Source organism: Vombatus ursinus, unplaced genomic scaffold, assembly GCF_900497805.2.
Source record: "Vombatus ursinus unplaced genomic scaffold, bare-nosed wombat genome assembly UNPS02014768.1, whole genome shotgun sequence".
NCBI classification, from domain to species: Eukaryota; Metazoa; Chordata; class Mammalia; order Diprotodontia; family Vombatidae; genus Vombatus; species Vombatus ursinus.
In genome coordinates this window covers 26,963,277-26,990,727 of record NW_020954546.1, presented here as the reverse complement: position 1 = coordinate 26,990,727, position 27,451 = coordinate 26,963,277, and the positions used below count along the sequence as shown (strand labels likewise).

The window sequence follows — 27,451 nt, the reverse complement described above, 5'->3', positions numbered from 1 at the left end:
CAGTAAATTCAAACATTTTCTATAATCTGTATAACAACTTAAACATACAGAGAAGGTAGCAAAATGACAGTAGCTGTACTGCATCGTTGTCACAGTATCATAGATTTCCAGATGCAGAGGATCTTTGAGCTCATCCAGTCCAGCCCTCTCCTTCTACAGCTGAGGAACATGAGGCCCAGAGGAGGTGGAATAGCTTCTTCCCTCCCCCTCCCCCCAAGTGAGGAGGAAGGAATGGAGACCAGTGCCTGGGGCTTCTGGGGCTATTCATGAAACCATTTGGTACTGCCCCCTTCTGCCAGTGCCCACCATTTGGAGCAAATTCACTCAATTTTGTTGGCTCCAGTTTGAACTTTTTCATTAGAAAAAAGTGAGTATATTTCTGTGGAAATTGCACTAGTAGATATCCAGTAATTTGGGCCATTGCTTTCCTGTCCCACAGTTGGGAAAACCCTGCCTTAAGGTGAATTTTTAAATTGCATCAAGAATGCAGCCAGATGGTGGTCTGACACATTGTAAGTGTAATGGAATTCTCCGTTTAAAAAAAGGTGTGCTTAAATGGAAAAGTCGTCTTTACCCAAGTTCCATCTTGGAAAAGGGAGCAGCAGGGTAATGGGTGTGACTCTGGACAAATCACTTAGTCTCCAGTGCCTTGGTTTCCTCACCTGTAAAAAGAAGGGCTTGGACTTGACTTCTTGGGGCCTTGCCAGTTCTCCATCTGTGATCCTGTGATCTAGTCCCCCCCTTTCCTCTTGGTTATATTGTCTGGTTGTTGAGCATCTCATCTCATCCCATCCTAAAGCCGTGAAGGAGAGGTTACCTTGTCCACCTATCTTCCCTTTCAGATCCTACTTCCTTGATCAAGCGTCTGAAGACTGACCCAGGCAATTGTGGTGCTCACAGTCACTATAGTGATTAACCATTTAATGGAGCACCCTTTAGAAAGCTAGGGGATGTGCTTCTTGCTTAACCAGTTTCATCCCTAACGCTAAAGGGATATCATTTAAACAGCATCCTGAACTGCATATCTACTTACTGAACATGATGATCAGTTTTGGAAGAGAATAATCAGATGGTTCCAAAATGGTCCTTACCGTGAGTGCAAAATTCTAATTTCACACACTAGGAAAATGTACGATATATTTTGCTTTGGGACTAGTTAACTGGAATTAGTGCTACAAAATGAAGCTTGAGGAAAACTGTGTGTAGTTGTTATTACTACACAGCAGGCAGAGACTCAAGTTCTTTGCAAATGAGTAAATGACCTGGTGTGTTTTACCTTTATTATGTAGTCTAGACCAAAGGTGTAAATTGTTGGGGGGGGGTTGGTGGGATGTCAGATATTTTCATATGAATCGAGGTATCTTGTAAGAACTTCAGGGTTGGATTCTTATAATTTGGGTATTAAATAGCAAACTTGTCGTTGATGTGAGCCAGTGAGAACCCCAGGTGGCTTCAGGAATACTACTTGAGTAGTGTTGAAGGGAGTAATCTACCTTCATTTAACTCAGTTGAGAAGCACAAAGCCCTAATTAAAATCTACCTAAAGAAAGAGTCACTGGTGACAGGGAAACAAATTAAGAAATCCTTGAGTATTGGGAGGTAAAGATTCATTCCCCTCAAAATGCTCAGCGGAAAATGCAAGGTGCACACTTTGGCAGCATGCTGTCGTTAAATCACATGGCTGAAAACTGATGGGCCTGATTAGTGAGGACTCTGCTACAGAAGCATGAGGGGAGGTGGCCTTTTCCAGCTCCTTTTCCTTTTTGTCTGAGCACGCAGCATCTGTTTCAGGCTTTTTGTTTCCCTGGTCAGACCTTGTCACAAATTTTCCTTCTCATCTTCCATTTCAGGTCATGTTTATAGGGTTACTAAAGGATGCTGTGTTAGTCAGTGACATATAACGCTCAGTTTGGGTTGGGATATGATTTAATTAAGTAAGTGGGGGGACCAGAACACAGTGTATGGTAAAAAAAAAAATTATTATTGTTGCTTAGGCTCTCAAGATATAATTGTGAATTATCTTTTCAGATATCAAAACATTAATATTTAATTTAGTTCAACAATCATTTTATTCAGTGATTTAGTGAATGCACAGGCTTGCTTATACCCCTCCCTACCTACCTCACCTTCTCCTTCCTACCCAGGCTCTGTAGTATGGCGTGGAGGAAAATGAAGACCACCCAATGATAACCTGTCTCACAACCGTCCTCCTCATCTGCTCCATCTTCTGAATGATTGAAGTTATTTTTCAAGCAGTTGAAGTCTAAGGCAAGCTTACTTTGGGCACAGACATTTCTCTTTTTGCAGAGAATTCCACCAGTGCCCCTTATGTACTCACTGTGACAGGCACCACCTGTCTTTGGGCCATTTGGATGCTTTGCCACATGTTGTGGTGGAAGCCCATGGATACAGAAACTCTATGCCTTTTTCTTGTCTCTGGTGTTCTGGCTGAACTAATAGCTAGTATCTCAGAGTTTGTGTTTCACCATGAGGTCAAGGGCATTTTCCTTAGGACATACAGTGAAGCCATGCAGAATTACAGTGGGAATGGTGAAAGATGATGTACAACTGAGCAGGCATCACTGTCATGTTCAGAACTACTATAGTAACTGGACTCCTAAGCCCATACTTCTAGAATATGGGATCCCCCCTTCCTACATCACTCACAGGAGTTATGGCTCCCAAGATCTGGCTGCTACTAAAGGCAATCCAAAAGGTGATTATGATGTGGTGGCGAGGTATTATGGGAATTGTAGCTGGAGTGGCTGTTGAAATTGCATTCTCCCAGTTGAGTGGTATGCTGTTAGCCTGTCTGTCCCAGTTTTTGACTGCCAGTCAATGTGAGGTGGTATAAGAAGGGATGTGGGGAAAAGAAAAAACTGATTTCCAAAATTGGAAGCTGCAACAATCTAAGACACACTACAAATGCACACACACATGCATTCATTCTTGTGTGTACATATGTATATTTGCATGATTCCACTCCATCAAGTACTGTTGTGCCACAGATGAACCCACACCATTCTGCATGTAATGGCACTGGCTGTGTGCACTTGACCCTGTCCATCCGTAAACAGCATTGATTGGACTCCAGGCATCATTAGCCTTTCATTAAGGTTGACAAGTCTTGGTATGTCCATGTAAACAAGGATTTGAAATATCTTTTTTAAAATTTCATTTTATTTGCAGCTTTACTTAGGACTTTTCCTTCCCTTTCTCAAACTATCCTTATGCTAGAAAGAAATATCAGTAATAAACTATAAAGATACTCGGAGGAAACTTTTTGAAACTGTACTTGAAGGGAATTGTTTCTCTTGATCTTTAGATAACATCTTGGATTACTACTGTGTTGCATGCCTAGTATATGCATAAATTATGTGAATTTTTGCCTCTGACTTTAAACTTGTATAGCACTACTACTAATCTTTTTTTCCTAATGATAATATATACTAATCCAAATTGTAATTTGACCTTTACTTTCTATAATTATTTTTCATGCATTGATGTTAAGAACATTATTATTAAGAACATCAAATTGACTAAAAATGAGTTGGGAGGGAATTCAAAGTCTTTTTTAAAATAGATATTTCTTATTTATTTATTTTTATTAATTTATTTGTAGTTTTCAGCAATCACTTACATAAGCTTTTGAGTTTTAAATTTTTCTCCGCCTCCCTCCTCAAGACAGCATGCAATCTAATATTGGCTCTACATGTATATACATTCCTATTAAACATATTTTCACATTAGTCATGATTATTGGGTTTTTGGTTGTTGTTAAGGCAAAGGTTAAGCGACTAGTCCAGGGTCACACAGCTAGTGAGTATCATGTGTCTGAGGTCAGATTTGAACTTGGGTACTCCTGACTCCAGGGCTGGTGCTCTATCCACTATGCCACCTAGCTGCCCTCAAAAATAGAAATTTCTTAACACCTTTGTCTAGTATGACAAGAATACATTGATATTGTGAGCATTTGTGATGCAGAAATTAATAAGTGGAGCCATTATGGATTTTTTAAATGCCTACAATGTGCCAGGTATATGGTAGACTGTGAAGATACAAAGAGAAAAATGAAATTGCCCCTGCTCTCAGGGTGGGTGGTTACAGCATATAAACAAACAGACAGATTAGTAAATATTAGATATCTGTACAAAGTAATTTGGCTAAGTTCACTGACTGGGCAAACCAGAAAAGGTCTCTTGTAAATGAAAGTCAGCATTGAGCTGAGCTTTGAAGGGAGGTAGGGGGTCCAAGAGTTGCAGTCGAGGAAGATGTTTCCAGCCTGTGCAAAGGCTTGGGGGGAGAAGATGGAATGTCACGGTAGACTGAGAGCAGACAGGCCAGTTTGGCTGGGCAGCAGAGTGCCCAAGAGGGGTAATGCCTAGAAAGGTGGATTGGAGCTGGACTCAGTGGAGGCCTGGCAATTCCAAAGAGAGAAGCCTATAAAGGAATAGCAATTTCATAGTTATATAGAGCAGAGGTATCCCGCTCAAATAGAAATGGGGCCTCTAAATCGTGCCTAAGAATCCCTGCAGGCACATCTTTACTTGTTTTTAAAATATGATGTTATCCACATTTTATTTTTTTATTTTGTTAAATATTTCCCCGTTATATTTTAATCTAGTTTGAGCAGCACTTGGGAGTGTTTTGGTCATGAGCTGGACGTCTCTGGTGTAGAGGATGAATTGGAGAGAAGAGAGCTCAGAAGCAAGGAGGCCTCATTAGTTGTCTGTTTTAATAGTCAGAAGATCAAAGCCTTGGGGGCCAAGGAGACTTCAGAAGTCATCTAGTCCAACCCAGTAATTTTACCGAGGTGACTGAAGTCCAGAGATGTTGGGTGGTTTGCCTGAGGTCACCCTGCTGGTGTGTGGCAGAGCTGGGATCTGAACTCAAGACCAGAGTTCATCTGGGATCTGAACTCTAAATCCGGAGTTAATTGATCCTCTTCCTCAGTATTAAGGAAACAAAGCTAAGGAAGATTACCAATCAGATACAATTGGAGGCTCTCATACAACTCACAAGGCAGTTCAAGCCCATATTGTGCCCCCAATAGCAGCAGCTTTATGTGGAGCTGACTTTTACAAGCTTTTCCAATTTGAATTACCGAGCAGAGGCCAGGTTTTCCAATAATTGTATTACCGAATTCTCAGCCTTAAAAAAAATGTCTGTATAGGTTTCATTCAGTACAGATAATGGCACGATAGGTAGAAACAAAAGGAAAAAGAACTCTGTCCTTGCAGTGTGTTAACTTAGATGTACAATGAGCTGCCTGCTGATTGTACCCTAGGTTCTGATGGATGCTAATGTACATAGCGAAATAGCCCCCTTATTTACTTCAGTTCACCTACAGGGCCACAAATCTGCAACTCTGTGCCATGGCCATGATACACAAAGAAAATTGGCTGGGAAGAGAAATCGACTACTTAAATCGGTAGGGTGGACTTAGTAGATTACAAAGTATTTTATAAAGTCAGGAAGTCCAGGTGAGAAGTGATAAAACCCTCAACTCTGATGGCTGTGATATAAATGAAGGGAGGATAGGCAGGAGTGATGGTACGGAGGCAGAATTGACAGGGCTTGACAGCTGCTTGCTTTGATGGTGAGTGAGAGCAGAAAGTCTAAAGGGACTGCCTCATTGTGAAGCTGGGTGACTTCAAGAATGTGGGTGTCCTTGACAGAAATGATTAGAGGGTGGGTTTAAGGGGAAAGCTCATGAACTCAGTTTGGAACCTGAGTTTGAGATGTTTGTTTACGGGATATGCAGATGAGATGTCCAGTAGATGGTCAAGACTGGAGCTCCAAAGAGAGATAAGGGTCGGATCTCTAGATTTGGGAATCTTCTCTATTGAGATGGTAGTTAAACTGATTGGATAGCTTATTAAATCACCAAGAGAGTGTAGGGGAGAGATGGGCCAGGACCAAGCCCTGACATATACGCTTACATCGGGGTGGGGAGACTTGGGAAAGGTCAGTCAGATAGATTGGAGGAGAATCATGACAGAGTAATGTTAACAATGAATGATTCTAATGGTTCTTTATCACTAATGCTTCCCATGACCTTGCTTTCAGTTGTAGTGGTTTTCTTTACAAAGAACAGAGTAATTCTTGACTAGGTTTATTAAATGAGCTTGATGTTTTAGAAACTTGATGTGAAATGAGAAATCTTAAACTTTGTTCCTCCTGACCTCATAGCTAAATTTGTATATTTTAAATAAATTACATTCCGTAGTCTTCTATTTGGAACAGGATGTGGTAGACTCTCAGCTGAGAATGTTTAGGTTAGAGGTGGCAAAGCACAGAACGAGTAGGGAAAACCAGGGTTGTTTGTCAATCTCGGAACAGTATCATCAGTAGCATTTTGTTTCTGTTCTTTGAACTGGGTTATATAGGATTTAAATAACTTTGATGTCTCAGTATAGATGAAACTAGATTGAGAAGGATTACTTACTCTTAACCTGGCTTAGTGTTTGAAAATTGCCTGTGGGTACCTGATTATGCTTTAATGGCAGATTCTTCCATTTTGAAGTTTTACCCAGATAATGGGTTTGACTTTACCTTCCAGCAACTAGAAAAGGGGGAAAAAAAAAAAGGCAAGCAAGAAAGAAAAAACCCTGACGACGTTGCTGTCTTCGTTGCTGTATTGTGACTGTAGAGTAGTTTTCTTGTCAGATTTCCATTCTTGTTTCAGAGGATCATAGACTTAAGAGTTAGACAGGAACTTAAGGCTATTGAGTTCAACCCCACCCTTCATTTTATAGATGAGGAAACTGAGGCATCAATGACTTGCCCAGGGTCACACAGCTATTAGGTGTCTGAGGCAGGATTTAAACTCAAGTTTTCCTGACTCCAAATCTAGCACTCTATATTATATACTAGGCCACCTACTGTTTCTGAGCATATTTTGGGAAAAATTTCAATGTAGTCATTAAAAAAAAGTATTCCCTACATTAATGAGGCCTACTTCTTCTATGATAACCTTTGGAGGAATTGACTAATTTGTCTTAAATCCATAGATCTTAGCATCACAAAATAGTATATATACCCCAAAAAAGTTAAAAACAGGAAAAAAGCTCCAGTGAGTATATACCAAAATATTTATAGAAGCACTATTTTTGTGTAGTAGAAAAGGACTGGAAACAATGAGGTGTGCCCATTGGTGGGGCAATGACTGAAGAAACTTTCATTATTCCATTTATATTCATATGTCGTTGTGCAGTAAGAAGTGAAAAATACGAACAATGTGAAATACGAACAAAGTGAAAATACGAACAAAGAAGTGAAAAATACAAAGAACAGTGGCCAACCAAACCGCAAAAAAATGTAAATGGAAAAATCTCTAAAAGGTAGTTGAACTCTGACAACCGAAAAACCAATGAAAGTCCTGAAGATCCACAAATAATTAAACTTATCTTCGTCATCTCACAGCAGAGAGGCAGGGCTACTAGGATTGTATAATTGTATACATTATCAGAAGCTGTTACTGTATCAGATTCTTTAATTATTTTTCCTTGTCACAGGGAGGGGTTCATGGGGAAGAGGTTGATATAAAGGGGGAAAAACATCAGTAACATTTTAAAGGACTTTTAGAACTAGAAGGGATTACGAGAGATTATCTGGTCTGGCTCCCTGCCTTCAAGCAGGTACGGTATCACTCCATTTTAGATTGATAGAATTTAATAAAGTCATTTAACAAATGCTGAGTGAGAGCCTGCTATATATGATACACTTGTACCCTTGGGGGTACAAAGGTAAAGCAAAGTGTTCTCTTCCCTTATAGTCTAGTCCTGAGATTATAGACCCAGAGCAGAAGGGGTCTCAGAGGCCACCCCGTCAACCCTCTCTTTTAACAGACAAAGAAACTGAGATCTGGTGAAGCGGAGTGATTTGCCCAAGATCGTACAACTAGTAAGTGGTCTGGTGTCTAGAGCTGGGATTCAAACCAGAGTTCTCTGGACTCCAATCCAACACCTTTTACACTGTGTTTGAGTGAAGAGTGTAAGGAGAGAAGTCCAATGACATGCCCAAGATTCACAGTTAGCGAGTGGTAGAGCGGGAGCTACAAGCCTCTGAAGACAGTGCCTCAGATTTGGTAAACCAGGCATTGGAAAACACCAAAAGTTCAACGTCTGGGTCGGTTGGTTATCTTAAAAGGAAATGATGGACAATAGTATCTCCATTTTGGATTTATCTTTTATTATTGTATGGATTGAGGTCCATAGTTCACATAACTGCTAAATACTTTATGGGTAAACATTGAAAGAAATAGGCAGGAAATATATTCTCAAGTGCCGTGGAGATGATAGAATTGTTTTCCTTTCAGTATCAGAAATTGTGTACAAATGCCTCCTTTCCCCCAATTCCTGCAGCCCGAATACTCTTCTCTTCTGTAAACTCTCAGACCATGTGCGTTCTCCACGCGCTTCTGTACTCCACTTTGTATTCATTTCGGTGTGCGTGTCTTATCTCATCCTCCACCAAGAACCTCCCTCATGGTATGCCACCTCAGTGCCAAGCACACTGTGCCTTGTGGCATAGGGGGTGCCAGTCCTCTGATGGATGCTAGCAGCTTTTCCTGTTCTGGTTTGTAAAGAGTAGCCTGAGTAGGGAGGAGAGGCCTCAATGTGACCAGGTTTGGGGCTTGGCAGGATATGACGTGGGAAGGGACATGTGCCACAGGACCAGGTGTAGAACTGAGAGGGACCTCAAAAGCCTTCCAGTCCAACCCCCGCCTCACATTAGAGAGGAGAGAGCTGAAGCATCTGGAGGGCGGTAATTGGAGCCCAGGGTCACAACAGCTGGGAAGGGTCTGAGGCAGGATTCGAACCCAGATTTTCCATTCTTCCATGTCCTACATCATGGGTGTCACACCCATGCTGAGTACAGCCCAAACCCATTTATAATGCAATTAGGAAACACTTAACAAAATAAAAATACAACAAAACATGGCAAATACATGGTTTTTTGAAGTCAGCATGCGGCCTGCAGGGATCCTTGGGGATGATTTAGTGGCCCCTGTTTCCATTTGAGTTGCACACCTGTGCTCTACACCTTGCCGATCCTCTTACTGGATTGTATTCATTTGAAACCCAAGTAATATAGAAGGCAATAGAGTAATAATGCCATCTGCCCATTTTGTCTGGTTTTTGTCTTTGTTAAAAAATTATTCAAGTATTGTTGCTAAGTGAGAAATTAAGTGAGAGGAGGAAGTCAGTTTGACAAGTATATGGTTAAAGAGAGAATATTTCTTCTTGTGTGCCTAAGAATGGTTGGTAAAATTTTTTAAATGTCTTGTCTTTAAAAGCAATTGTACTAGAACAATCTTAGCACGTAATTAACTTGTAGTAATTCCTTCCCTACCCCTGATTATTTGCTGTGCTGACTAAAGATGACTTCATTAACCACATGTCTAGAAAAAGTCCTGAAAGGGGGAGGGAGAACCATGATAAACTCTCATTTTGAGACAGTTTTAATTTATTTTAGGACTGTTTATTTTAGGACTTTATGAAGTATTAAGCTATTAGAAATAAATGTCCAAATGTACCCAAGAGCTGAAGAAACTTAGAAATTAGAATACAGAATTCAAGAGCATGCAAGTTGGAGAGAAGTGATTGTTTTTTAATTGGTTTTGGGCATGTGTCTTAAATTAAGGCTTGCCAGGCTTGATGAAGATTGCTTTGAGTTGTCCCAACAAAGTAAAGGACATTTTTCAGGTTGGTAGCAGTGGAGCCTCTATCAAGCTGGGATGGAAAAGCTCGTCAGATGATTAAATTTGCTTTTCTTTTGTGGCCGGCCTAGTCATCTGCTGACAGTAATTACCTTGAACAGCTTTTAGAATATTGCTAACTTTGGCATGAAGGGAAAATTCAGCATTGTCTTAATTGGACCACAGTTTCCTCCTGAAGGGAGGGGGTGGCTCAGATGACCTTTAAGTTCTAATATTCTGTGACTATTTTTTTTTTTCCCTTTCTAGTCAATGGATGTTGGTGATATCTCCTCCTAAGGAGGACGTAGGGGAAAGTAGGTTGTACAGTTATTGTGAACTAGAGTACAAGTCAGTTAATCAAATGTTGTCTGTTTTAGTCCCTCTCTCTGAGCTCTGCTGGTCTACAGGAGGTAGCCTCTATATGTCTTTTCCCACCATCAGTAACATAGGTAGCATCTCCTTAATCCCTACAGACCTTTTTGGTAGCCATCCCTGCCCCTGTCCCCAGTCCCTCCTGTCTTTCTGTAGGGGGCTTAGGCTGAGGGGTGGTGCTGGAATGGAGTAAGAGAGGAAAAGAAAGCTATAATTATTACCAAATCTCTCCATCTGTATTTATATAGTACTCTAAATATTACCTGTGTGAGTGGCTGAGGTTGGCTTCAGGCAGATCTTTTGCACAATATCTGTCTGAAAGTATAGCACAACATCATTTATCCACATAGTGAAGATCTGTATTTTGTAAGGAAGGGCACTGGACCTTCTCTTCACTGTGAATTAAAATCATGGATGAAAATCTTTATGGACCTTCTAAAATTATTCTTTCTCCACTGTTTTTCCCTTTGACCCCTGGGGAATTTACAGCATTGGTGGGGAGGATTAACTGATTGTGTTTGACATGGCTTTTGTCGGGGGAGTAAGTGGCAGTGTTCATGTTGATTAAACATTTAAGAGGAATGATTTCAGATGTTCCCTAAATATTTTAAGCAGTTTTGGTACTACGGAAGTTTTCTTTGTAGTTAAGAAAGAGAATTTGGAAATGTTCTTAGAGGAAAACTGTTAGTTATCATAGAGATGAAGGGGGAATGGAATGGCCCTACTAAGGTATATCTCCAGGCAAACATGGGAGAACACCTTTAGTGGACCAACCTTGGCTGCTTTTCCCCATTAATTAATATAGGGTTCTGGAAAAGGCCTTGTGCACTTGAGGCTGCTGCAGAGCCATTGAGGGCCCTCGAGCTGAGCATTCAAACACCAGGAGCTGATTAATTATTGAGGTAAAAACTATTTATCAAGAACAAACTGAGCCTGGCCAAGGAAATAGTTTTTAAAAGCAACAGACCGACTAAAAATTGATTCTGACTGCTCTGACTTTACATATCGAATTCTTGCCTTTTCCCTTTACCACTTGTTGGATAATTTCCTTTGAAACAAACCTTTGTTTCTTTTCTCTCTGCCACCAACTCGAGTTGCTATATTGTGAGCAGAACATTTGCAGACTTCCTTTATGGGTTGAAAGAGCACCCCTATTGACTCTGTGCTTGGTGATGGATGGGTAGGTCCCCACCTGCTGGTCACTTTACTATTAGATTCACCCAGGGTGCAGCATAATCATAGAGCAAAGTAGGAAATTGCAACTTGCTTTTTTGAGGACAGTAGTGTGTAAGTGGCCTTTTTAGAAGCCGTTCTTTCTTTCACTGAGAGAATTCCTTTATTCCCCAGTTTGTTTCTCTTGAGGATTTCTGACCTGGTAACACATTACTGTATGGGAACTGTCATGTTGCTTGTATCAAGGGAGATTCAGGAAGGCAGGTCTGAGTTTTAGCCATCTTTACAGAATGCCATGAATGGAGTTTTCAGGGAGCAATTTTTTGTTATTGTTTGGCAAGTGGGTTTGACATTTTGACGTTCCTGTCCATATGACTTTTTAGTTTTATGCTGCTTCCAGAGGCAAAACTAACAGCAAGGAGCATCCATGGCTCATGGAGGAATGACTTGTAGATTCAGCCCCACGTGGAAGTAACTTGAAAGTTAGTGGGGGGTGGGGTTTGGGGCACAGAAACAGTAAGTTCCATTTATTCAAGGTTGTCATGAGATTGTTTTACATGAAGCCTTTGTTCAAATGAGATCATGCCTGAAAAGTGCTTCGCACATCTCAAAACACTATATAAATACAAGCTATTGCTTTTATTGTTTTTGTTGCAAGGAGGAAAAAGGCAAGCAGAATTCAGAACTGGAAGGCCCTCCTTCCCCCAATCACCTAATCATGTCTCCTTATTTTTATCCTTCTAAAATTGTTTAAGGTGCTAAGATAGCTCCAAATGTCGGTCAACATTTCCACTATTAGAAGAAAATTTTTACTGCATAATCCAACCTCAACTATAAGAGTTGTGTTCAGAGGAGAATTGTATCTTTTCTCTTACCCTGAAGCTGAATCTTTGGGACAAGCTGAAGAAGGAAAACGATTTGTCAGGAACAAACTGAGACTGCCCATGTTCTTATGTTCTCTTGTAAGAGTCTCTTCTTGACGGCGGGCAGGCACTTGGAAACTGCTGAGACCTCCTCAGTTCCCCCTGCATTGACAGGCCATCCATGCATCCATCCATCCATCCATCTCTTCATCAGGAGACTCTTTGCCAGATCTGCCTGCTCTGGTTCACACTGCAACAGGTGGCATTTTCTGTATTTGGGGTCTGAGTACCCTGCCTTATGCTATGGACCTGCCTGGCGAGCAGAACTCTTTGGGTTCTGGAGTTTCCACGCTAGAACTTTTTTCTTCTCACCCCTCCCCCCAGACACCTTCACTTCTTAAGGGAGTGGGAAACAAGTCACAGGTTTGAGAACCATTTAAAATACCTGTAATACACACCTGAAACTCTAGCTGTAGTATCACAGGTGGCTTCTCTAACCTGGTTACTGGGTTTGAGCTAAAGCAAATACATTATAATTATACCTGCTGCTGCTGCTGCAGAGGCTTATGATTTAAAGTGGATTAAGTTATAAAAGTTTTCCTTCAGAACTGAAAACATGAACCTACATTTTTAGCTAAAATTACTTAAATCCATTTTAGAAGGATGAAAGTGAGAAGGCAGGATTGATTGATTAGGGGCAGGGAGGGAGGATCCAGCCTAAATGTTGATGTCCTTCTTTCCCCACCCCTTCTCCCTTCTTCTAACTACAATAAAAAGAAACTGACACTTATGTAACACGCAGAGCACTTGACATAAATGCTCTCTTCCCAACAAGCATGTGAGGCAGGTAGATATAGATATGCGAGTTATCCCTATTTCACAAGCAAGGAAACTGAGGTTGAGTGCAGTTAAGTTACCTGCCCCAGGGTCATACAGCTAGTATCTAGGGAGGATTGGAACGTAAGTCTTCCTGATTCCAAGACCAGCCCTTGCTTCATTCCATCATGCCCCTGTTCCAGGGCATCTTAATGTGTACTGATAGAAAAGATAAGTTGTCGTTACGGTGGTTGTTTTAAGCAAGTAAAGCCTGCAGACTTAGAAAAGTATAAAAGAAACTAGTAAACATTTCCCACTTGAATTAATACCTGCTACCCAAAGGAAAGTAACAGGGAACTCAGTTGTATTCTGTGTGAGTATGAAATACTCAAAGTAGAATTAGCCATTCTACTTCGAAAAGTTTACATGATATAAATTTCATGGTATTTGGAAGGAAAACAGTTGAGCAGCGAAGCTGTAACTAAATGAACATATTACTAACTGCACGTAAGCTTGTTGAAACTAGCATTTTGTGTCATATTATGATTAAAATATTATCCTTGGCCACAGAAGTTTTCAGGAATAAAGTAGCCCCCATGGCAATACAAAAATAATTTTTTTCTTATCATCTGATTCTTATCTTTGTTATCCTGAACTACTTATTTCTGGATCAGGTAAGATGGAATTTAAGGAATACACAGCTAAACCTGCTGGCTGGTGGAAATGCTGCTACTTATGGTGAATGTATTTGGAATCTTTATTCTTCTCTCTTTATCATATTAGTAAACACACATTTTACCAGGAAGCCAGCGGTGTGACACACTTTTAGCTTTGGACCCTTTGTGACCTCTCCTTACCCAGATTGAGCTGTTAAAATGCTAAAAGGAGATGCAGGCGTGAATATTTCCTTTGTGGTTTTTAGCACTGAAACCTTTCTTGCACAGTAAGCAGCCTCTCTCCCCATGTAATATTCATAGATCTGTATCCAGAAGAGAATGGTGGCCACTGGGCCATGAAAACTTCCTGGGTGATGCAGGCAGGGCTCTCTTACTTCCAACCTAAAATAAGAGAAAATTCCCATTGAAACTCTTCAGGTCAGACTCCTCTTTCTTGAAGAGATTTGACAGTGACTGGGAGGGAAGATTTTTATATCCCCTTGGCATCTTCAATATAGGTGGGATTACTTGATGATACAAAAAGGTAGAAAAGAAAGGAATAATTTAAATACCATTCCCCAGCCTGTACCTCCCCCCCCCCCACCATGTGTTAAATGCCTTTTGAACCATAGTATCACATCTCAGGATCCCTCAAAATTCTTGCCCAGCTGTATAGAGGAGTAAGTATTTGAACAAAAGGAATGTCGCAGGCTGGTGTTGAATAACCCCTCTCTCCCTCCTAACCCCCCTCTCTTCCTCTCAGTAACCTTAGAACATGAGAATTGTACGATGCTGTCACATCTGGTGGGATTTTGCTTCGATACATTTTCCATATCGGTGCCTCCCTGCTGTGCTAATGGTCATCGCACAGAGCTGTGTTTGCTTTAGTTTAGGGAATATTTATATTTGCTTGAACACACAATTGGAGGCTGCCTGACTTCAGCTTTAACTCCCTTCAAACATATATCCCCATCCCCCCCACCCAGCGGCCTTTTGGTCAGTAGCATTTACACCAGGAGCTCAGTGGGGACTGGAGGCAGATGAGCCTTTTTCTTTCTCACTTTGGATTTCCCTTTTTTGGGGGGCGGGGGGAGGTGGAACTTGTTCCCTAGCAGCGCAGTCCAGCAGCGCTGAGTTTGTGGGAGGAGGCAGAGCTTCTCCCCATTTCTCTTGGAGAGGACAACAAACAGGAATTTGGATAAACTTTTTGATTGAAAAATCTAAATGGTGGAAAAAGTTATCTGAATCTGAAATATGAGAAGCCTTTTTTCCTCCAATAAATGCTAGGCCTGGAGGGTTTGTTCTCCTGTGTGACCGACTGCATGTGGTGTCATTAGCTTTAGAGTGTCGACAGCCAGTACCTGCTATGCCATGTTAAAAACCAGATTATATTTTTAATTCACTAAATGCTTGAAGAAAATGTGCCAGAATACAAACTGGCTATACTTAGGTGTCATACTTGTAACTCATTACTGGAATGAAGCACTTTTTCCCCAGAAGCACTGGAGGAAAGGTGGGGAGTTAGCTGTACTTTGTCTGAATTATCTTCTATTAAGAAAAATCTCATTTTAAAAAACATTTTTTGTTGATAATGGATTTTTTTAGACAAAGCTGACTCTACCTAGTAATCAAACCCTGCACAAAGTACATTCTCCGTAAACAGCTAAGCAAAAAAATTAACCTGAGTGGTGTATTTTTCTGTTTTTTTTTTCCCCCAAAGAAGCGCATTTGCCTGCATATAAGCAAAAATCGCACCTTAAATTTGAAAGCGAGTGTGAAGGCAATCTAAATATTGAGAACATAATTGTTGAGACATTCCATGACTAAAATGTTTACCTTATTGGTAGGATTAATGCAATGACTTCAGTATGAATTATTTGATAGCAAAGAGAATTGTTTATTACAACTGGCTATTTGAATAGAAGAATTAAAATATCATTTATTTAATCTCAGTTATTTGGAAATAGTACATTTGTGTTCGCTAGCAGAAGGTATATTGTGGGAACACTAGTTTTAAACCCATTGACATGAAAACTAGGTAAAGGCACAGAGCAGTGGAAAAAGAATGCTGACTTTGGCAACCTCTGAGGATCTGGATTGGCTTTTCCAAGAACTTCCCATGCAGTTGACTTTGGGCAGATCATTTCACCCCCTTGGGCCTCAGTTTCTTCATCTGTAAACGAGAGCATTGAATGAGATGACTGTCAAGGTCCCTTCTAGCCCCAAATTTATGATCCTGTATTTTTTTAAAACCCCTTTTAAACAGTTTTCTCTATGAAATTACAGGGTATATGGGGGAGGAAACATAGTTCTGTTCTCTTGCAATTCTGTGCTTGCAACTCTATGATTCCGTTTCAGTAGGCATTTGTCAAGCACCTACTGTGTGCAAGGCACTGTTCTGGGAGCTAAGAATACAAAGACAAAGCAGCCGCTTCCCTGAGAGAATGTAACACACACCCAAGCAGGAAGTAATTCTGAGAGACTGCCTGCCTGAGGGAAAGGCCTCATGCTGGACAGCACCTGAGCTGGGCTTGGAAGGAAGCTGTGAGATGAGAGAGCACATTGCAGGTGCTTCGAGGCAGAGAGAGGACCCAGGACATCACGATGGGGTGATGGGGGACACGTCATAGGCCAGTTGGGCTGGAACAGAGCACCTGAACTGTAAAGTAAGACTGCAAGAGGATATTGCTGGCTCTAAAACCAGGTTAAGGATTCTTTATGCCAGAGCCAGCAGGCATAATACTGAATATTTTCGAGGCAGAGGAGTGACAGTTATTCTCACTCCTGCTTGGCAATGACTTAAACAAGGTTATGGCAACTTTGAGTGTGCAGTCAAATGACCAAACAATATTTGAAAAGCTCCCTGTTTGGGGTGTTTCCATTTCTTTTGACTGGCACCATATGTCTAGCATTGCTATTCTCCAAAGAACAGCTTGCGGATTCCTCTTGCTTTTAAAAAAAAAATTGTTGATCAAAATTGGACCATAAATGCAGAGGACAGACAGTACTTAGTTCTTCCTGAAACCCTGGGTAGATCTGAAAAGGGACAGTTTATCTCATAATCCCATAACCACCACTCTACCCCAGCCTTTTAGAATTTCTAGTGGGTTAGCAGTCAACTCAGGCATTCATTCACTGGATTGAACGAAATGACTTGATTCCCCTCTGCTTTGTAACAAATGATCCTCATGCTTTCAAACAGCTTCTACTTGGGGATCCCTTAAGCATCTGATGCTCAGGTACTCACGTTTATGTTTATTTTTTAAACCTGTGTTTCACTTTTTGTCCATAGCCTGTGGCTTTTTTTTTTATTTATTCATTCATCCATTCATTGATTTATTTATTTTTGCTTTTCAAAAAGATGCCCTAATCATTTACATCCTCCTCAGTATAATGAGCTCACATATTGGGAGCTGAAAGGGACCTTGGAAATGTCTAATCTAACTCCTCATTTTATTGATGAGGGAACTGAGGTCCAAGGAAGTTAGGTGACTTGGATTATGAATCCATTCCCCTTTCCAAAATTTCTTTTTATAGAGAATCCCTATTTGTATAACTTTATTAATTCACTGGAAGAAGTATTCAGGCATCACATGAATGTGTTAACATTCCTTGCTACCCAGCTTCATCAGTGGTTACTCTTCTCAAAAAAAAAAAAAATTGGGAAAAGTTTTACTTTTAGAATGAACTCTTCATTATGCTTTAAAAATTTTTAGATATTTAAAATGTCCCATTAAAATCTAACACTTCTAACAGTGGTACTGTTAGACAGGAAATAAAATGTAAGTATGGAATTTTTAGTTGACACTTGTTGCTATCAACCTCTTGGATGCCTCCAAAGGTAATCAAGCAAAATTGAGTATTTGATCGTATGTTTGGGGCGTGGAATGTTTGGAGGGAGGGATCGTGGCAGAATGTCCCGGGGAATAATTTCTTAGGTATCCTGAAGGAAAGTCATTTTTCGTGACATGACAGAAACTGCTTTCAGGACTGTTGATTCTCTTTACAGCCAGAGATTCCTTAGCTAATACAGTTGAGATATCCAGGGTGTTGCACTGGCAGAAGAGCCCAGTGCAGCAAGTCTGTCAGAAACAAAGAAAATAAAAGCATTCCTGTGTAGCAGGCTTCCACACTTATCTGTGTTCTCTGGTACTGTTTGTGCTGAACCAAAGCATCTGCTACCCCGAGTTAAGAGAGAACAAACCCAACACGGCGTGAAATTACTGCACTGCCATTCCTGTTCGTTAGAGTTATATTGTTACCAGCCACAGGCATGACTGGCTTTTGCATGAATAATAAAATAAAATGCTGCTTTGTGAATTTTACCTTAAACCATTAACAAGCCACAGCACTAACCTTGAAAATGTCTGAAGAATTTTCACGACTGATTTTTGTCTTAGAGCAACTCTCTTGGAGAGTCACCATAGAAAGGCAAGTGGTGAGAGATTCAAAAGTAGAGGCAAAGTCCTGAGCTGTAGAGCTTTGAGAGGGTACTTAAGTGAATCAGCCTGTCCACCGACAGTTGTGTGGGCTGCACGACAGCAGAAAGGTACCGAAAGGCCGAACGGTTGAGTTGGGGGATTGGGATGGAAGAGAAGCTTAGTGTCTGCCTTCACTGCCCTTAAACTAGAAAGTTGGGAAGAAATCTGCACATCAACAGTAATGTAGAGCAGTGCCCGATGAAGGGGTGATGAAGATGAGCTTGTGCTGTAAGGGTTGAGAAGGAAACCCCTGAGAGAGAGCTGGAGATGTACAGGGCACTTGGCACAGAACCTTGAAGAATGACTATGATTCAGATAGGTGGAGATGAGAGAAGGGGTCATTCCAGGAAAGGGGAACCACAAAAAAAAACCTGTGTAGCCAGAATTAAAGGTTTGTGTAGAAAAAAGAAATACACACGTAAGATAAAGGTTTAAAAACATGAGGTAAAGCCAGAGGGCCTTGAATGCAAGGTTTAGACTTTATTCTTTGGGCATTCGGGAGTCATTGAGTGTCTTTGATCTGGAGCGCGTAAGCTCCTTGAGAGCAAGAACAGTTTCAGTTTCTTTCTATGCCAATTACAAACACAGCGCCTTGTACTGAGTAACCTGCTGATGAATGTTTTGGTTTGGTTTTTTGTTTTTTTTTTAAACTGAGTGTTTCATGATGAAAGTAGTGTTGATTTGTCAGTGGCATGCAGGATAAGTTGGAGGAAGAAGAGTAGAGGCAGAGAAACAGTTGCAAAGGCAGTTAGCCAGTATTTATTATATACTTACTGTGTGCCAGGTACTGTACTCAGCTCTGGGGATACAAAGAAAGGCAAAAGGCTTGCAGCCTAATGTGAGAGACAACATGCGAACAACTATACCCAACAGGATAGAAACAGAAAAAATTGGCGCACCTCCACATGTAATGACCTGAAGACACTAAAGCGAAGGCAATGGACACTAATAGGACGTGGTATACAGTAGGCTCTTAAATGTTTGTGGCTTGATTGGATGACGATTGTTTTTGTGAGTGCAGTGGGAGGCAGAGTAGTCAAGGAAAAGGAGTTAAAGAGGGCACCAAGGCTCCAAGCCTGAGTAACAGAGAAAATTAGGGTACCATTGATAGAAAAAGGAAAGTCAGGAGAAGAGAGTTTGAGAGCAGAGATGAATTTGGTTTTTGACATGCTAAGTTTGAATTAGTAGTAGGAACGTTCGGCAACCAGGTGGAGAATTAATGGAAGGCCATTTCAAAATTTAATTTTAATCAATATAATCAAAATTAAAATTATCCTCAGCAGATGTCAGAGAAGGGACTTTGCTGAAGGGATCCTTATTCTTACTCAGAAACTCCTTATGTTTCTAATCATTTCCAGCAAGGAATCAAATTTTTCAAATTATCCTCTACTACGTCTTCTGTAGATCTTCACCTACTTTTCTGACTGACTAGAAAGAGCTGTCTTGTGACCCTGGGCAAGTCGCTTAGCCCTGATTGCTTCACTGAAAAAAGAAAAAAGAAAAAAAGAAAAGAAAGAAAGAAAGAGCTGTCTTTACCTTTGGAGGTTTTGGTCCTAGGACTTTTAGCTAGGGATTAGGAAGATGCTTGCACAGAACCCAGTTGCCTGAATAGGATGTTTTGTAGTTCCCCTGGTTTTGTTAGTTTGTGAGATCATTTTGTTTCATGTTCTCTGCTGACATCCAGCTATCTCTCCAACATTTTTTTCTGAAAATAGCTATTCTGCATGTGGTTACTGGAGGTATGAGGACTTCTGTGTTTGGGTAGCATGACAGACCTGCAGTGTAGTTAGGTCTCATCCATTAGATCCTGGTCTGCTAGGCTGGTGATGAAGTAACCTCTGTAATTCAACTTGGAATCTTGAATTTTTCAGTTTTAGGTTGTAGGACAAGATTTTTTTTTCCCCTTGAAGTTGTAATCATCCCAGAAAAATCTTCTGAGAAGCTTTTCTGAAGGTAGCCTTTATCTCCATATTTGTTGAGATATGACTTCATTTGCTGGGTTTTGAGGCCTCACAGGGTTGTGAGGGCTTTGGAAGCTGCACCTGACCAGGCAGTTTTCTGTTGCCCACTTAGGGACTGATTATATATAACATGATGTGTTATTATTAGAATACTAACAGTATGCTGAGTGTTGTAGTAAAAAAAAAAAAAAAAAAAATTAAAGGGACTAAAGACAGCAGACATTTAGTAAATAGTTCCAGCCTAGAATCAAACCTATCTTGAAGCTTCTGACATTCTTTGCCCTTGGGTATTAAAAAATCTTTTAAGAGCGATACGCTACCAAATCCACTCGATAGAGATGATCTGTTGGAACTTAAGGAAGATAGCAATCAAAGTTACTTCCAATCAACCAGTGTGACGACCAAATAAAACAAAGAAATGTTTCATATAGCATTAATACTTATCATTGTGGTTCAGTTGTGTCCAATTCTTCGTGACCCCATGTAGGGTTTTCTTGGCAGAGATACTAGAGTAGTTTGCCATTTCCTTCTCCAGCTCATTTTACGGGTGAGGAAACTGAGACAAACAGGGTTAAGTGACTTGTCCAGGGTCACACAGCTAAAAAGTGTCTGAGGCCAGATTTGAACTCAGGAAGATGAGTCTTCCCAACTCCAGGTCCAATGCTTTATCCCCTGCACCACCTGCCTGTCCCACAGTAGACCTAGAAAGAACTGATAAGGGCTTGAACTAGGGTGATGACCCTATGTGAGAAGGGGATAGATGTTTCCTAGTATCATTCCAGTCTGAACACATTAAGTGTGTATAACTTGACTTTTAAAGAGAAGAGTTAAATCGACTGCAGAAATCTACCTTTTAGTTGGTGCCCAGGTAAACACCTTCTATATTAATGAAGTTTTAAGTCATGTACTATATTCTTCCATGGCACACTTTTACCATTAATACTAATTAATATTAATTTATTTATAATATGTGTATATTTCCTGATTGTAAATTATCTACTAAATATGTTTGATAGTCATACTTTTCACTAGAATACCATGGTTTTTTTTTTTAACCTAAACACATGTCCACTATCTCGACTTCATCCAGATAGGTCTGTTCTCTCCCCCTGAGTAGGTCGTTCACATTCTCTCATACTTGGCTTTCCTAGAGATGGTCAATCTAAGGATTTCTGTGCCCTTCTTGGTATATATAGTATGTTTGGGCAAACATCAAGTTTGGGTGGGTTTCAAGGTCCAGTTGAAATTGTGCCTCTTGGTGAATCAACCTGAACATTCTGGGATCTATGCGTGAATCACTGCCCTTGCCCTCGCATGGTTCTGACTGGTGCTCTTTCAGATTGTCTTTTTTTTCTCTGTTGCAGCCGCGATCACTTCCTTTTCTGATTTACTCTTTCCCATTTTCTTTTCTTCCCCTGTGCTTTTTCTTCTTATTTATATAACTGTGTCACTTAGAAGTCTATGAGGAAGTCACCAAAGCTACCTTTTTAAACTAAGAAAAAAACCAGGTTATTTTATTGATTAGATTGAATTAGAATTCTTTCTTGATATGTTATATAAATTCAGTCTCTAGCCTTATGGTGATTTAATAAATGTAGACCAAATATAAGAAGTAAGTAAGATCTCTGTAAAAAGACATTCTGTACTACAACAGAAGAGTCATTGATCCCAGTTATGGAATGTTAGTTATGGGCTGCTAGTGGCCTGGCCTGACAAGATAGGAGAGGGCCAGGCCAACAGAAGAATTTGCAGCTTTACTGGTCATATTCCTTCTAGACTCCAGGTACTATAATTTTCTGTGAGGGACAGCTAGGGAATATATGTTTTGCGTTTCACGTTGCATTTTAATTTTACCAAAGAGGTTAATTTCAGAATAAAATCCACTTTCTTTTGTTCTGTATTAGTGGAATTTTTGTGACCAGTTTGCCTGTTTGAGGGAAAGATTTCAATTGACGTAGGAATGAATTTTAAAAGTATCAAATTTGAAAGTATGCAAAGAATTAAAACTATGAGCTGTTGAAAACAAAGGGTGATTTTTTTTTCCTAGTGGGTGTAAAGTAGCAAAGATGAAAATGCCTGTATTTATTTCCAGCTTTTAAAGAAGATGAATGTTTATGCAAACCATGAAAAATGTTTAAATGTGCTATGATTGTGACCTGTAATGTTTCTATCTGAGAATGATTTGAAACTTCTTTAAATGAAAGCATAAAACTATATGACCTTACTTCATTTCCCTCCACTTTAAAATGGGAATGATACAATCTTCCCATTCCTTGTTAGAATGGGACATATTCGTGGAACAAATTTGGGACTTGGAGTGTTCAGATTCAAGTCCTGACATTGGCAGGATGACCCCAGGCAGCTCACTTAACCTGTGATTGTGTCCTCTCGAGAAATAGCAAAAGAATGCTGGAAAGTTCGTAATGATAATGGTTCCCTATTCTCTGAATCATGTTGTGATAAGTAAAAGGTAGGTACTTACAGAAATTCATGGTAATGATGCTATTTTAAAGGAACAAGCAAAAAGATGGCAGGTAAATTGGACAGGGACGCTTTGGGGGCTTCCCTGCCCCTCTTGTCTTCCTTACTCCTGCGCTGAATTCGATAGAGGGAAAGCAGTATTAGGTGTTCAGAATGAACGAGCTTTGGGACTGACCCAACACCCCCACCCTTTTCTCTCTCTCCCTCCTTTTGCTTCTCTAGGTCAGTAACAGATCCAAGAGATGGAAAGAGAGTCGCCCTCAAAAAGATGCCCAACGTCTTCCAGAATCTGGTCTCTTGCAAAAGGGTGTTCCGAGAGCTGAAGATGTTGTGTTTTTTTAAGCATGATAACGTAAGTGAACTGAGGACTTCTGCTGGCTGCTTCCTCCACTCATCCATTCACAGCGGTGATGGCAGAGGCTAGTTAGAAAGGCAGCGTGCAAGTAAAGGTGAAGATCAGGTGCGGCACTGGGTGCAGTCGGCGCTCAAGAAGCCTGTAGATGAGGCCACAAGAATGAGCTGTATAGAGGGAACCCCATCCTGATGAAAAGTGACAAGGGAGACAGTCTGCCTTTGGGCCGCGTTGCCTTACTCCCTTCCCATCCTCACCTGCCACTTTCACAGCTGCTCCGTAATGACTGCCTGAGGTCTGTGCCATCCAGGAGACACAATTGTCTCCCAAGTTTAAATTGAGCCGAACACTTTAGTACATTTTCCCCCTGTAGGCTTTTCTGTGTATTAGGCGCCACGATATCACTCTCTCCTAAGCAAACGCTGCACGTGCTTGAGGCTCACAAAAAGTAGAGGATCCCTTTCTAGAATTTTGCTTGGAGGCCTGAAATTTAAGCTTATGCTTCTGATTAAATGTGAATTGTCTTTTCATTTATGTAAGGCCTACTTTTCATATTAGGAAGCATTGATTCTGTTCAGTGTCAGGTTGACTTATAAATTCTTAGTATGGGTTGTCTCTGCCTGTCAGATTATGTTTGTCTATTTTAAATTTACAAGAGCTTAAGTTGTTCAATATTTTAAAAGCCTATAAAGTGGTGCTTACATCTGTGGGGAAAAATAAATTAGAAAGAAACTACAACCAGGCTTTTATTAAGGAGTGTAGAACTCTTGGGTAAAGTATACCTTTTTTGTGATTGAAACTAATAAGCAAATTTAAGTGAAAGCTGAAGTGTATTGACTGACAGGTCAGTATTGATTGAGGCAAAGCAGATGTTATTAGTTGAGGGACAATATTAATATTCAATATAAAGGCCATGTGTGATATCTATTCTGAATAGTTTAACTGATAATAATTGGCCCCTCTTTGAAGCATCACTTTTTGTCCTTTAATATTTTAAATCAGAATTAAAATTAGAACTGCTAAGTAGAGTTCTTTCTCCCGTGAAAACAACCTAGTGCTTATAGGTGTCATAATCCTGCTCATTTGCATGTGGTGTGATGATTGGGTCTCAGGGTCAAGACCCAACTTTTCTTGCTGGGCCAGTCTAATGCATTGCACTTTGAAAGATGCCTTTCCCAGCAAACCAGACATGGGGATTTGTCTTTTCTATGTCCTTATGTTTTTACCTGAAATGACATGTGTGACTGGAAACATTTCCTCCTTAAGCTGAGTGTTTCATTCTGTGAAGCTGCTTTCAGATGTGCTGTCTTAATTGCCATCATGAAAGTTCTTAAAAGGACAAAAAGGATTTCTTGTGATTTGGCCTGTTTGTTGGCACCTGGAGTGTTTTGAGCCGTTGGCCAGGGTAGATCCCTGGCTAGGGAGGATTTAGGTTCTACTTCTTAGTGTGCATGTGACATTGGGCAAGTCATTTAACCTCCTAAACCTCCATTTCCTCATCTCAGAGATGAGGACATTGCATTAGATAACCTGAGGTCCTTCCCAGCTCTAAATCTGTGTCCGTAGAGAGTTCTCAGTTCTAAAGGTTTGTAGGTCTTTGCTGATGGAGGGCCATTAAATGTCCTGTTTATTTTATCAACCCAAGGCAGTTTCCTTTACTAAAACTTCTTTTCCAAGGGTTTAATGCTTCTACCTTATTGTAATCCCCCTGTAAGGTATGTTGTGAAATAATAAGCTGTTATTTTGTGGCTAGTGGCTTGGAATTGTTAGTGATCCAGAGTCAGGCATTCGTAATGGCTGGTTCTGTATTCTTCTACTCGCCTGAGTGCCTTTAGCATCCTCAGTGAATTGTTAGAGACACAAGGAAAGAATATTTCAGGTTTCTGTGGTGAAGGAATGTTATGGAGGTGGTGCCAGGAGTCCACTTGTTTTAACATTTTCAGTGGTTTTCTATGCTTTGTATAGAAAGCATGCATGGTATAATAAGCTGCCAATTCTTTGGGCTCATGTCTTAGTTTGGTGACTCACTCCCATAGAGTTACTAATTAGGGTACAAAGACGGTGTCAGAGTGAGAAGCAGGAAAAAAGAAACAAACTGGACCCTTTACAATCTTACTAATTAAAACACAGCCTCCTAAAGCTTGGAACTACTGGTGTCTGTCAGAACAGAGCATCTTTGCTATTACCTCTGCCTGAAGGTGGAGACAGTTTAAATGACAAATGGCATTTTGCCCCCAGTTTCTTCTACATTAAAATAGCTATCTTCCAGAGATATCCTAGGACTAGCAGAACAGGCTAGAACCAGCCCAAGGTGGAGAGGTTAGTGGAGTTTTTTCAGACCCAGAGAACTCATTCATTCCACAAATATTTGAGAAGTGTTGATCACCTCTTGAGTACATAGCTCTGTGGGCAATATCCAAATAAGTATAAAATGAGCCCCTCTGGTAAGAAGTTTGCTGTCTAACTTGAAAGAAAACATAGACACTAGAAAAAATAGCAATATAATACAGTAAATTGTAGAAGATGAATTTAGAATGATTGACATAGGCAATAAATGTTATTGGAGTAAGTTCAGATGATGGGAAAAATCACTGTGGGCTAGATAGAGGAAAGCTGAGTAGATGGAGGAAGTTAAGTTAGTTCTTGAAGTTTGGATAAATGCATAGGCAGAGAAGAGAAGAGTATAGATTAGGGGTGGTCAGACTATGGCTAGAGGGGCAAATCCTGGGCCTTGGAGTTAATTGTTTGTATGTTTCTGAACACAATAAACCTTTAGTTTATTGACTCCTGCTGTAGAGGGTTTGTGTTGGGAGGGTTAGGAGATGAGGTTGGAAAAGTTGAGTGGCATTGGGTTTTGGAAGTCTCTGATGCTGGGCTGAGAAGTTTGGACGTTGTCATGCAGAGGGGAAATTAGAACAGAAGTGGTGTTGTGTGATTTAGCTGCTTTATGCAGAGTGGGTTTTAATCTTTGGTTACTAATTTTTGTCGTAGAAGATCTACCAACGTCCTAGGTATTGGCAGTGTTCTTTTCAAAACTATCTCTAAGGCCACCGACCCCACACTCACTAATACCAGGTGATCTTTGCTGATGACCACTTATCATCATTGTAAACTGGTAACGCAGGAAAAGAAAGAGATCATACTTTGTCTACACCAAAGAAAATTATGTAAAGCTCTCTGGAAATGCCTCGTCCCTTAGGTCTTGGCGTGCACCTGATCAGCACCTAGATTGACAGACAGGAAAGGCAGAAAACGCTGCTCTCAGATCTCTGACGCCGTCCCCCTCCCCAGGCCAAATGTTTACCATGGAGACGTGAGACCTCTCCTTGTCCTGAGCTCAACAATCTGAACCACTCTGAGGAGAGAGAGAAGGAAAGATAGAGGCAGGAAATGAAAAGCTCCCAGTGTCCTCTGTGTAGGGTGGCGCCATTCAGACAGGGCCTTTTCGTGATTGTCAGTAAAGTCATAACTTTGCCAGGGCCCCCAAAATGACCATAGGCATCAGTGGAGGGAGAACCTACATCCTCAAGATTGTAGCTCCATCAGACTGTGGAGGTGGGGGTATAACACCAATAGAAACTAATGGCCCTTTGCAGCCTATCATTAATCCAGTAGTACTGAAGTGTATGTGGTCTAGGCATAATTCATGGGCTAGACTATTGATGAGGTATACAGGTAGTCTGGCCTAGTAACAGATTGGAAGGTTGGAACTCTTAGATTTCACTGGGGTGGTAGATTTTCCTATAGACTCCCAGGAGGATCAGTCCAGAAATCCAGATGGTAGCCATTTAATTCCATATATTGGATGGGCCGGGCTCATTTGTGTACTGAAGGGCGCTGCTGCTCCAGAGGAAGAAGTAGCCGAAGCTGTTACGGAAGCAGATTACTCATGGGGAATTGGACCTGCCTGTTGTAATTTAGGAAGCTGGTGGTGCTTTGTGATGCCCTGTTGTATATAAGAAAGGCATGGCCCCCAAGGAGCAGTGGGAAAGAGAGGAAAGCAAGGTATTTGGTTGGTTGTCTACTAAAATTAAATGTACTATGTATAGCCTTCTATGAAGCTCTTGCACATTTCAGAATCTGAAATTTGTCGTCATTGTTTAGTCGTTTTCAGTCCTGCCCCACTCTTCGTGACCCCATTTGGGATTTTCACGGCAAAGATCCTGGAGTGGTTTGCCATTCCCTTCTCGAGCTCATTTTACAGCTGAGGAAGCTGAGGCAGACTAGGTTAAGTGACTAGCCCAGGCTCACACAGCTAGGAAGTGTCTAAGGCCACATTTGAACTCAGGGAGATGAGTCTTCCGACTCCAGACCCCACTCTATTCACTGTGCCACCCAACTGCTCAAACCTGAAACTATGCAAAGTCGTTTGCTGATCATATAAGCTGTTTGTGTGTGTGTGTGTGTGTGTGTGTATGTGAGTGTGAATCTTCTAACATGAAAGTTAAAACTAAGTTCTCAGAATAAGATTTTTTGGTGACTCTTGAAAGAATTGCTTTGGTTTCTTAGATCTTCAAAACACATAGTTAGGAAGATAATTTGTCAACATTTGCAAATATTTTGAAGCTACAAAGAACCAAGCAGCCCTTTTGA

At 40.7% G+C, this 27,451-nt stretch overlaps 1 protein-coding gene and 1 pseudogene across 3 annotated transcripts in view; both read left to right on the top strand.

The window, feature by feature from the left end:
• The window catches only part of NLK (nemo like kinase), a 129,798-nt gene that overhangs the window by 46,670 nt on the left and 55,677 nt on the right, over positions 1 to 27,451 (top strand). For all 3 annotated transcript variants that reach the window (XM_027861653.1, XM_027861652.1, XM_027861654.1), the window contains exon 2: positions 22,729 to 22,858. In XM_027861653.1, the coding sequence (XP_027717454.1) occupies positions 22,729 to 22,858 (130 nt within the window). The remainder of the gene's footprint in view (positions 1 to 22,728; positions 22,859 to 27,451) is intronic.
• LOC114042889 lies at positions 2,184 to 2,854 on the top strand (annotated as a pseudogene).